General features: G+C 17.8%; 1 protein-coding gene across 1 annotated transcript; it reads left to right on the top strand.

Annotated features, from left to right (window-relative positions):
• Positions 1–2,706: 2,706 nt before the first annotated feature.
• Positions 2,707–4,129, top strand: PmUG01_00029300 (PIR protein; the record flags this gene model as incomplete). Its single annotated transcript, XM_029004355.1, has 3 exons — positions 2,707–2,769; positions 3,142–3,903; positions 4,034–4,129. 3 exons carry the CDS (start codon positions 2,707–2,709, stop codon positions 4,127–4,129), a joined length of 921 nt encoding a protein of 306 aa, XP_028858875.1.
• Between the last annotated feature and the right edge of the window lie 10,235 nt (positions 4,130–14,364).

Below are 14,364 nucleotides of genomic sequence, written 5' to 3'. Positions count from 1 at the left end.
TAATTTTTGTACTTGCATTTTTGAAAATTAAAAAGAAATATTAACATATATTACTTTATTATATTGACATATATATATTTTTTTTTTTTTTTGGGTTTATATTTAATTATTCATCATGTAACATTATGTTTTACATAATATAATTTTGTCATTCTTTTTTTTTTTTTAAAGGCTTAATACACAATAAGTATAATTAAATTTTGTGAATTTTTTTAATAAAAACTAATTATTAAATATATCTCAATAAAATTTTTTGTTAAAATACCGAATCTACTAATAATATAAAAAAGAAAATATTATTTTGAAAAAGTATTTGTAATTATTAAAACAATTAAAATAAAATAAAAAGTGTGACACAATTAATAATAAATAAAATATGAAAATTAATAATTTTATTTATAAATATTTTTATTATATGATATTATTTGCTTTTATAATATATAATATGTATTATATTATAAATGCAATTATGTAAATGCCTTAAATAAAAATATATTGACAAAACGTGTAGGTTTATCATTGCATTTGATATTTTTATGTAAGTTCTAATTATTCTGAAAATTTAGATAAATATCTTATGATAAGTAAATCACAAAAATATATTTATATATATATATATATATATAATTAAGGAATATTAAAATACGTATAATGAATAAAGTTATGAAATGACTGAGGAATCATACTCTTACTAATAAAAATGGCATAAATTAATATATAATTTTTTTTCATTAATAAAATACCATATTTTTGCCATAAAAATTAATGTTATATGAATTATCTGTTATTTTGTTGCTTATTATAAAAAAAAAATATGTAAAACTAGAATATTACAAACATATTTACTATTTTTCTGATTATATATAGTTTAAGATAAGCTTTTTTCTGAGATATTAAATATAACAGAGTATTCAAACATATCTTTATATATATGTGTCAATGTATCCATTTTTTTATAGAATATGAAAATAATTACATTACAAAGAATTTAAAAAAAAAAAAAAAAAATATTAAATATAAATATATATGGCTATATTTATTAATGGAAGGATTCAAAAAATAGTAAGCATTTAAGAAAAGAAATATATTAAAAATAAAAAAATAAGTTGTAACGCTTAGTAAGATAAGGCTTCCATTTAATAAATAATTGATAATTTCAATTTCTTAAAGGAATAATAAATAACTTTAACATATTTATATATTAGTATTATGGTAAATTTAATAATAGCGGTGGTTTGATTATTACCTGAAATTTAATTTAAAAAAAATAAAATAAAATATTTATAGCAAGTGAAAATTAATAAGAATATTAAACCAAATCTATATAAAAATATATCGTTCTGTATAATTATGGATTATAAATGATAAAAACCATAAGTGAAATTATAATTATTTACAGTAATTAGTGAACATACAGAGATTGTTACAAATACATAAATAAAATATATTTATATATATTATAATAGATCTCATATATATACATAAAAATAAAATGAATTTGTAATAAAATATATTAAAATGTTTAATATTTAGAATAATCTAGGTTATTAATGATTATATATGAAAATATTTTTTATTATTTGTAAAAATTTTCTAAAGATTAAAATATAAACATAAACTTATTAAAAAGAGCCTATTCATATAAATAAATAGTGATATATTCCATTAAATTCGTTTTGTGATTGAAGTTAATAATGAGTTCTTTTTTTCCATGAGAACACAGTGAAAAATAAATATCCTTTTAATAATGTATATTAAAATTTTCGTAAATTAAAGATGGTCAATAAATAGTAAACTATATAAGGTAAAAGAAAATATTGAATTAATAGTATTCTTTTAATTGTGATTCATTTGTAGAATATTTTTTCTTATACATTTTATTTTAAAAAATATCAATTAGTAAGTTCTCTTTTTATCCCATTTTATATCATATAACTTTGCACTTATTATTGGAAATGTTATATGATAATGAATAGTTTACTGTAGTATCAACAAATATATATTTAAATAATAACTAAAATAAATTACATTTAACTGGTTAATATTTTAAAGACGTTTATTAAGTATTTTATAAATTTATTATTTCTAGGAATAATTTTATATTTATCAACATTAAAACAATCAAAAATTTTTAAATTTAACAATATGATAATATATATATTAATATTTTTTATAAAAAATACTTAAAATTATATTTGATAATTGAGTAATATTAATTATAAAAGGTAAATCTCCCAATAATATAATATAGAGTGATGCACAAGATTTATACTACATATTAGGGAAATAAGTTATTTTTTTTTAGTAAATCATAGAAAAAATATTTTTATATTAGTCTATTCTAGTAACTACAAGTTTTTCTATTGAGTACTATAATAAAATATTGATAAATATATTTAAGTGAGATACGTAATGAATTTTTGTATGATAAATAATTTATTTTATATATTCACAGTCATATCATAAGTAATTAAATAGAAAGAATAAATTATTTACCTTATGTAGTTATATTCGTATATATATGTATATATTTATATATTTCAAATGAAAACTACCTACTATTATAATAAAAATATCATCCTTATCAATAGTAAATTATTAATAATATAAATATTTAAAATTTTGCGCAATTATACATAAAAAAGTGAATATAAATTAATATTAAAAGAAAAATTACATTAATGATATATTTTTTTAGTATTCATCATGATATATGTGACACATATTTTAAAATATTTTCATTACATTATTCATTTTTATCGTTATGTGGTAGGTGTAAATGTTACTCATACGTGAACATATTTTAATTATTTTAACTCACTCCTAAGAAAAGATTAAGAAATAAATATTATTAAATAATATATATTTCCTTTTATAAATTTACCATAAAATATATAAAAAATACCGATATTTTACATATTTTTATATTTAATATATATGTAAAAATATTTATAAAATATTTTTTATACTATTTTTTCAATATCGAAATTATAGTTAAAAGTGTCATTTACAATGCAGGTTCATATCTTTTTCAAATTTACTCTTATACATATTTTTTGGCGTTTAATTTTTCTTATTGATTAATAAAATAATTCTTAGAAATAAGTTCTTCTCATTATATATATTTTCATTAATGCTTAGGGTAGTTCTGTATTACCTTCAAAGAATTATTATAAAAAAAGTTTTAATCCATCAAATGATTACTGCTTACATGAGGAAAAAATTACGGAAACACAATCTCAATTAAATAATTATGATAAAGATAATGTTGATAATCTTCTTAAGGCTTTATGTTTTATATCTTTTACTAATGAAGACAGTGAAGATTGCAAAGTAAAATGCCATTATATGTACTACTGGATAGGCAGTATATTATTAAAAATGTTAAAGGAAGAAAATTCATTTTCGAATCTTATTGAAATACTTAATAATGGTTTAAAACATATTTCTGGTTTTAATAAATGTAAATGTGAATTTTTTAAAGGTAATAAAGAAAACTTTAAAAAAATGAAGATTGTGCATGATTATTGTTTAGACCACGAAATATTTCAACAAACTCTTAGTTTAAATAATAATTTATGTGATAGTGAATTTAAAGCATACCTTGAAGAAGCTGTTAGTACGTATGAAAGCGTGTACGATAATTGTAATTCGGGTAAGCCTGAACATTATTGTAGTGAACTTAGAAAACATGTACCTGATTGTTTTAAATCTAAATTATCTAATTTAAAGTGTGATATAGGCGATACGTCAGAACAAAAAGGGTTATATAGACTTAATTCTGATTTGATTGTAGAACGGAGAACTACTAATAATCTGTCTACCTTTAACTTTTCTCACATTTTAATGTCAGTTACTATTCCACTGGTAGGAGTTGTATTCATTTGCTTCTTCCTATATAAGGTAATTATAAACAGAAATTAAAAACGTAAATATTTTAATTTTTTAACATTAATTTTAGTTCAATATAGAACAAAATAATTATTGAATAAAAATTATATAAACAAATTATATCTATTTTTTTTTACAATAGTTTACTCCATTGGTCCCCTGGATAAAGATGCACTTACTAAGGAAAAAATCAATTAGGCGCAATTCGGATGATATAAATATACAGGATATAAGATAATACATGTATGAAAAAGGGAAATCAAATTTAGAAAGTAAACAACTAAATGTGGTTTATCATCCTGCAAGAAACTCCCTTTACTAAAGTTGATGAGGGTATAAATTTAGTTAATGATAGTACTGTTATTTTATTTAACAATTTTTTTTTTAAGTATATGTTTATAGTTAAAAAGTAAAAAGTAAAAAGGAAAAAAAATATATACAAGAATTAGAACAACTAAATAAAATTGGTGAAAATAATATAGAATACAATATTGTGATATAATAGAAACAAATATATCTATATAATATATTTTCTCTATTGATAAGATTATTATTTAAAACATATAAAGAAAAGTATTTAATAAAAAAGTGGAAAATGCTAAATTAGAAATTTAACAATTCTCCTTTTAATTTGAATATAACCCAGCATAAAATTTAGGAAGTAATAAAATATTTCCATTTATTGAGTTTTTCCGAATTATATATTTTTTTATACATAATAGTACAGAGGAAATCATAATATAAAGAAGCAAAATACGTGTTCTAAACAAAGGACACTACGGTAGAAAATAATGTAAATAAATATTATTATAGCAAGAAAAAAAAGCGTTGTAATTAAAAGATAATATATTATGTACTAATAGAAGAATGAATAATAAACTGCAATATAAGTAAAACTAAATATTATAAATTTTGTAATTTATAAATTTAAAATTACTTTTAAATGTAATTCAGACATATACTTTGGAATAATAGAAAATATATATTATATACTTTCGGATTATGCTTCAATCTCTATTAAAAACATAAGAAAATGTTAAAAATAATACTATTCATAATTTAAGTAACTTTATTATTAATAATTTTCTAAATAATTTATCTATATACAATGTATTCTTTAAATATATATATTAAACAAAATTATTATGTAAATATAAAAGGAATATTGTACATTTACACGTTTTTGCAAGTCACGTTAGGAAAAAATTGTTTTTTGGAAAATTTTTAATGATAAAAAAATATATCCTAAATAATATTTAAAATAAAAAAGAAATGCAAATAATTATCTACAGTATATTAGAGATTTTATTACTATAAATGAAAGGAAAATTTTGTCAAAAACAAGGTATATAATAATAAATACATAAGAATAAAATTTAACATTTCTGTAACATTATGTTATATATATATATATATAATTTTTTACAAATATATAAAATAATGGTAAAAATATAAATATAGATTAATAACATGAATGTGTTGTATATAAAGATTGCATTATTATATTTAATTATGTAATATTAAAAGAGAAATAATAAAATATTAAAAATTAGTATATACTTTATTTTATATGCAATAACAGAATTACATATATGAAACAGCGTAACATCACTTCGTATAAGCATGGCTAAAACGTAACAATATTATAATTATATTACGGTATAATACAATATTAATTATGTTAAAAATACATAAACTATAAAAAATGTAAAATATAACATATGGTTAATAGTAATTTATATAAATTTAAAAATGTGAGAAGTATATGGAGAATAATATTTTAAACAAAAATTGAATTATATGGATATTTACAAATAAAATATACTAGCATATGTCTGCAGTAAAAATACTAAAAATTAGTTCTAAAAAAAAAGAAAGAAAGAAAAAAATAAATGAGAAAAACAGTAAAATAACATAAAAATATATTATATTTTAACCCTATAATTTTATTTTCCTTGTTATATACTTATTTAGTGTTAATACAAAAAATAAACTTTATTTCTTTTTAATATTGTTTTTATTTAAAATTAAATTAGTTGTTTAATTATGATATAAGGAGGTAAATAGAATGTAACACCCTATTTTGAGGACTTCTATTCAATGAATATGATGTACTTGCTGATAATCTTTGCGTAACTATACTGTTTAAATTATTCTAAAATGTTTTTTTTAGTACTATTTTATGAACGAATATTTCAAATTTATTGTAATAATTTACAAATGAATATTTTAAAGTATATTTTATATATTTTTATTTATTAATAGTATATCGTTATAAAAAATTAATCATGTATTTTAATATAATATATTTATATTTTTGTATAGAATATGAACGTTCTTTATAATAATGAAAATATATTAAAATAATTACAATTACAATGAAAATGGATATTCCATCAGGAAACAGAATAACAGATTATAACTATTATGTGAAATTACAGAAGAACTAAAAGTGTGAAGATTTGTTCCCATAATTATATGAATTTAAGTTATAATATGAAATAATCCAAATGTAATACAGTATTTTCCGTATTGCGAACATTAGTATCTGTTCATTATTCTGAAGTATCTATTTGTGATTTGGATATTGCACAAATTATTTTTCCTTAATATTTTGATAATAAACTCCAAAATAATGTATAACTTTGTGTATTTCCTTCATGTTTATATTTTACTTCTATCTTTCATATTTTTTTTTCCTTCGTTTGTTTGAGTAAAATTGAAATTTCTATTGATTGTACCATTCTATCTAACAATTTTCGAAATTAAGGGTTATTTTTTCTTATGATACCCCCGAATTTCATAACATTGAGTTAGTTCATTACCCTCTTTTTTGAACCCACAATTTTAAAAGAATTTAATAACATTAGATGTTATATGAAGTTCTGAAGTTCTTTTATCAGAGCCTAATTAGGTAATATTTACCTGAATCTAATTTTCCTTTGGTTTACCTCTTCTGAATTCCTGAGAATCATTTTTTAATTTTGATAACGTTATATTTGGGGAATACCCTTCTTTATAATTAAAATAATTATCATGCTCCCTAAGTATGAAGAAATTTTATCTATGTTATTCATATATTGCATTAATAATATTAATATATTAATAGTAATTTTTACTTTTAGTATTACCACGAAGTTTATTAACTTTTAATTCGTAATAAATTTTTAAATAATCATGCAAATATTTTCATTATTTCCATGTAGATAACGTTTTGGAAAAAGGACAAAAATATTTTTCATTAATTTATTTTTATGTACTTATTTTAATTAATATATATTCAAGAAAAATGCAAATATTTTTGTAAATTACATCATTTAAGAATGTACAGTTATATTTACTTTTTAGCATATCATGTGACCAGTAGGTCAATATGTAAACTGTTTCTGTCATGTATATATATAAGAGTATTAATTAAATTTTCTAAGCAGTACAGAATATTAGAACTAATATTACTAATATCAATATCTTTTCCTTTAAAACGATCTATACAGTCACAATATTTAACAAAATTACAGCTCATTTTATTAATTACAATTAAATCTATTGTATATTGCATATGAAGTCAATTCATTTAAAACTGTTTTCTAATAATAGAGTACGTAAAAATAAATGAGTAAATAAATGATTAATTCTAAGAATGATAAAATTATTGTTAGTATTTAGTATACAAAAATATAAAATAAGAACCATATTTTTATTATATTAAATTATAAAAATATCTCCATAACCTCTAATTTTTGGGATATTTAAAGATAATTAATTATAAAAAAAATTTTTTTTTGTTTTTTTTAAATAATCTTATATAAGATGATTAATAGTGTATATATATTTTAATACATTTATATATTTAATTTTATTGAAAATGCAATGAACAAATTTATTACATAATATCTTTTCCAGTACGTAGTGAAATATTATCTATAATTTACTTATTGACTAAAATATACAAAATACAGAAAATCATTTTTAAATTCCTAATTCACGATTTTTATGATTAATTATAGTTTTGTTATAATTGCTATGGAGCACTTATTAGAGAAAAATATAATATAATTAACTTTTAATTATTATATTCATAATTTAATAATTTTTGTTTTCATTTATTCAAATTGCAATATTTTAGCATGTGTTAATATAGGAAAGTTAAAGAGTCAATGTATTTTTATGCCTTATGGTAAAAATAAAATAAGGCATTTAAAATGCTGAAACAAAAAAATTATTAGAGAATGTAAGCATTTCGTTATCTTTAAAATTACGGATATTTATTTGTATTTAATAATTTGAAGGTATTAATAAAATCTGCAAACATATATTTCACTGTAATTTTCATTTTATACCTATGTATATAAAAATAAATGGTTTTTTTTAGTGTAATTAACAATAGTATTATTTAATTTTACTTAAATAATAATATTACAAAATCATATTTAAATAAAAAAAGGAAAATTATTTAATTTCAGTATCAAAGACCATTCCGCATACAAATATTTTCAAATCTAAAGAATTTTGTTATGCCAATTTAATACTACTATTATTGTTTTATGTTATATGATCAGAAGGATATTTGTAATAAAAATTTTCATAAAATTTAATATTAATAAGATAAGAAAATATATTAATATATTTTTTATAAATGTATATATATGCTAAATAGTATTTAATTATTATCAATGATTAGTCAAATTTTAAAGTATGACAATGGAAATAGAAGAAGAATTTATAATCTTTAATTTACAATTATATCTTTTTTTTTATAAAATTTGATTTGAGAATACCATTGTTAATGAAATAGAATATTAACTTCTTTTTCTTAAAAATATTATTTTATGTATTAACATATTATAATTTTCCTTTTAATTTTATTGTAAATATGTGAATTATTCTCCTTAATATAACGATAAATTTATTAAATTTAGTAAACTTTATAATAACTATTTTACTATATATGAAATCCTATCTTTTTGCAAATAGCTTATTATTTTTTGATTATTGAAATATTTTTAAAATTTGTTAATCCTCTTCTCAACTTTTAAATTATAGAAAGAGCAACGATTATGAATATGATATATCTAAATATTGGAATTACTTCATTCACTGGATTTTATACAAATATACATATTTTTATTCTTATAGTGATAAAATTCCATAGTTTTAAAATGTATTAATATATATATATAAAGAACTTTCGTTTATTCTCCATATATGTTATTGAAATATTTATAACATAAATGAAATTTTTTTAAAAAATCAAAAGGGTATGTAATTTGTATGAATATTTTAATAATTTCAGGTATGATAAAGAAAAATTTAATGGTAAAAATTGCTATTTCGACAGAAAATATGTTGCATAATATGAAAGTCATATAAACAATTGTTACTCGCTGTGTACAAAATATATTTGTATTAAATTAAGAAATATTGAACTACCCTATTATAATAGTATGAAATATAAAGGCAGATGGGAATTAATAAAAAAATTACCATCCCCTAAATAAAATAATTACCCTCTTATTACATAAGCTTGATTACTCACAACATTTTTATTAGTTTTTGTAAAATTAATTTAAATTACTTTTCATAATGTACTATTTTACAAAAATTTACGTAATAAATTTTCAGAAATAATTTACATTATAAAATTTATATATTTTTTAACGAATAAAAATTTATATAATATTGTTTATTTAAATTATGAAAACGCCTTAATATAGCAAGGGTGATAAATGTTTGGTGAAACCAACAAAAAGAAAAGAAAGAATTATCTCATAATTCTATAAATCATTACATAAATTAGGGTCAAATTTGAAATTTGTATGAGATATGATTCAGTGAAAAATTACTAATTCGGATGTTATATAGAATAAAAACTTATTTTTTTTCAACTAGTTGTATTTAATATATAATAAATTAGTATTCTATGCTCTAATAAACAGGAACAATACTTTGAAAATGGAATTTTTATACAGAATCATGATAAAACCAAAAAAATAGACGTATTTAGATAACTGATTAAAATATAAGTAGTTAGATAAAAAATGATTACTCTAGTGAACATATGAAACATGATATAAAACAACTCATGAAACTGATAGCACATGTGGAATTACGTTTTATGAAATATACATAAACAACATATAAATGTGAAAAAAATACTGAAAAAACTCTATTTATATATTCATTTGATTCTAATATAGTAAACATTGAATCAACTAAATAATAAATAATTTATTTATATATGTAAAATAGGATATAATTAATTATATAAATAAGTCTAATAAAACTATGTTTTTAATAGTATTTTAATACAAAATAAACTAACAAATATACAATATTAATACATATATACCCTGCAATTGACAACATTTCACTGAAATTTTGAGAACAAGTTGAAATAAGAATAATTTAATTTATGAATAATAATAATATATGCCAATTAATTAGAAATTTGATAAGAAACTACAAAAGTGATAGGATTTTATTTAGAACAGAAAGGCAAGGTATATTAGACATTATTATATGAACAAATTTAGAGTGTTTATGTCACATTCTTAAAAAGGAATAAATTTTAATTACCATTTGAATAAAAAGAAAATATTATAATCATTTTTTAGAAAAAGAATTCAAGTATAAAATTTACAAAATATAAAATAAAATTATGATCACAGTGAGATATAGAAAATATGGTAAACACTTATAATAAAAAAGGTAAGCATTAATACAGAAATATAAAATTTATCTTAAATTTATGTTTAATTGTAATTTTACTTTAATTATATGATGGAGAATGTGCTTCTTAACAATTTTATTATATAGAAACTAATTTTGAATGTTGAAATATAATCAATATATATATTAGTAGTACAAGATAATTATTTATATTGCAAAACATAAATGTGAAATTTATATACACAGTTGTTGTATTAGTATAATAGTAACAAGTATACATATAAATATAACAGAAGAATTTATTACGATAAAATGAAAATAAGACACATACATGTATATATAAAAGAAAATTAAAAATAAATTATTAATATGTATTTAATGTATTTCTTTTTTAATATATCATCAAATGTTTTTATTTTAAGTTTTTAGTATTATATTTATTCAATGTATCTATTTCTTATGAATTTCGTTTATAACTGTTCTTAAAAAAAGTAAAAAAAAACTTAAGCATTAATTTAATAATAATATATTGAAAGAGAACAACCATACTATTATATGTTAAAGGTTACTGTAAAATAATTGTCTTATTGAATATGTAATATATAAACAATATCATGAATGCTATTAAAAAATTTAAAAAAAATTGCTTTTTATTTTTCGTTATATATACTTTAGCATACATTTTTTTTAAATTTATAAATATAAATTAAATGTTACTACATATTTATATTGTTTTTTTTATTTTTAATGATTTTTATCTAAAAATTTATTATATGTATAATATTAATATTTTTATAAAATAATTTTATTAACTTTATTATTTACGCATAATGCAATAAAAAAGATTATCTCCTGTGAATTTTTTTATTTAAAAATAATTCATAGCAATATACTAATCAAACTTTTATTAAAATATTAAGTCTATTAATAATACAAGAAACCGTTTTATTTTTATGTAGCATTCGTAATTATTATAGAAAATTAAATAAATATAAAATTATTAAAAGAATTATAAATAAATATTCTGTCGAAAATATGTATTGAATTTAAATAAACATTTAATATTCGATTTTATGTGATTTCTTAAAATATTAAAAAAGTTATAATATAAATGTAATTTGGACTATGTTATAAATAAAAATATACACTGAAAATTGTGAATGTTCATTTATATGTGTCATATTTTTTAACGATTTGCTCTTATTCTGAAAGCATTAACGAATGAAATTTTATAAAAAGATTAAAAATATATATATATATATATATATATGTGTATACTAAAATGAGTTATCTATTATGTATAAATTATAAATTAAAAAAGAATGTATTTATCACGTAATATCTATGTTATTATAAGAAAGTAATAATTAAAATTTTATATTATTGTTAAAATACCAAATATTTGTTTTAAATAAAGATAATATAAAATTTATTTACTTTTTTTTTGTACATTTTATAAGAAAAAACAGTATAAAATTGTAATATTAAAAACTCATGTACTGTACGTTTTGCTACATATATTATTATATAAACCATATGTTTTTTAGAGGTAATAAATATAACAAAGTTTTAAGAATAATTTTAAGATGTATATGAAAATTTGCATACATTTTCAATAAATTCAGAAATTATATCATACATTATGTATTGAATTAAATAGGAAGAAAAAAGTTATATATAATTATAAGACTGTAATTAATGTTAAATATCTCAAAGAGTATGGGACTCTTAAGACAAATAAAAAAAAAAAAAATGTAAGCATTTTATAAAATAAAGCTCCTGTTAAATAAGTGTTTAATAAATGAAATTTTTTACTGAAATGATATTAATATTTAGGTTATTTTTATTTCTATATATGAAATTAAATCCGTAATATTGTTAGCTAATAATCATTATTTTTTTTAAAGAAAATAAAGTTTTTACTAAATGAGCATTCTTAAGAATACTTAAATTTATGTAGCAATGATTTATGCTTTTTTAAAATTATAGATTAAAAATAATAAAAAGCACAAGTAAAATTATAACAGCTGAGAGTATTCAATAAGTATACATATGTAGAAATGTTTAATGAAAAGAATAAAAAATAATTATATGTGCTAAATAAAGCATAATACGGGTACACAATAATAAAATGGATTTGTAATGATATATTTAAAAATATTAAAATTAGGGATAACTAATGATTTTAATGATAAAATATGAACGCACTGTCTACATATTGTAATATTTATATAAAAAATATAAATATAAAATGTAAAACTAATAAATAAAGTGATGTTAATATTTTCAAAAAGTAATATATTCAATTCAATACATGTTATAGTTAAAGTTAGTGTAGTATTCCTTTTTTCGTAATATGATAAAGAATATAAAAAACTATATAATAATCTATATTAAAAATTCTATAAATTTAATGATGTCAAAAAACACTAATATGAACTCTTCCTAATGAAAGGAAGCAATAAATGGATTATAATTTTTTAATAATAATATATTTAAGGAATTTGTTATACTATATGATTTGTTGTGAAAAATACGAACTATAGAAAATTTATTTTATCCATATTTTACGTTAAATAATGTATATTCATTTTTTCAAATATTACATAATAATGAAAAAATTATATTTTAATACAAATAAATACATATATAAACAATAAATTACATATAGTCACATAATATTTTCATGAAAATGATAAGAGTTATTACAATTGTATTACTTCTAAGCTTTATTCTATTTTTATCAAAAAATTAATATTTAAGTATTAAAACAAGTAACAATATGAACACTTAAATATTAAAATAATTGATTAAAAATTAAAAAACGAAAAATAATAATTGAACGTTACATATTATAAACGTAGATAATATCTATAATATAAAATAAGGAGATATTAACAATACGTACTATAGATCAGAGAAATAACAATTTTTACATAACTGTAAAAAAGATATACTAATATTATGCTTTTGAAGTAATTATCTGCATATCAGACTATTACGTGTTTTAATAATATTTAATATAATGGATTTTACATAAGAACATAATAAAAAATTGTTATAATCTATTATATATTTTTAATATTTACATTGATACTATAAGTAATTAAAAAAGTCAGAGAATGTATTTAGATGATATAAGTATATACTTTTATATAAATAGATGAATATTTAGGAAGCATCTGTAATAATTATATAGTATAAATAGTTTCATTATTTATATATATTTTAAAATAATAATTGATATAATTATATGCACATATATATAAAATAATATATATACATTAATATGTTGGGTAATGGCACATGGATGATCTGTAAATATATAATATAGATATAATGATAAAAATTTAAAATAATATTAGTCCTTGTTTTTATTTTATTATATTTCTGTATGTGCTTGTTATGTTATAATTGTAAATGTTACATTTACATAAAATAATTATATTATTATAATTTATTCTCCACGTAAAATTTAAAATTTTTTAATATTAAATAATAACTATCCATATTTAAAGTTCTTTAATAAAATATATGCAAAATACATATTTTTTACGTATTTTTTGATTTAATATGTAGATAAATATATTTTTAAAATATTTTTTTACTCTTTTGATTGGAATATTCCAACAGTGAAAATAACTTTAAGGATGTTTTGTATATCGGAGGTTGATATCTTATTATAATTCTTATTTATATATATTCTTTAGAGTACACTTTTTTCTATAATGTGCATTAGTACTATAACATTGAGAAATAAAATTTGCTCATTATTTGTAATTTTATATTTTTCTTTTTAATATT

The sequence above is a fragment of the Plasmodium malariae genome (assembly GCF_900090045.1).
Source record: "Plasmodium malariae genome assembly, contig: PmUG01_00_13, whole genome shotgun sequence".
NCBI classification, from domain to species: domain Eukaryota; phylum Apicomplexa; class Aconoidasida; order Haemosporida; family Plasmodiidae; genus Plasmodium; species Plasmodium malariae.
Note: the sequence above shows the minus strand (reverse complement) of the source record. Positions and strands in the feature narration are given on the sequence as shown.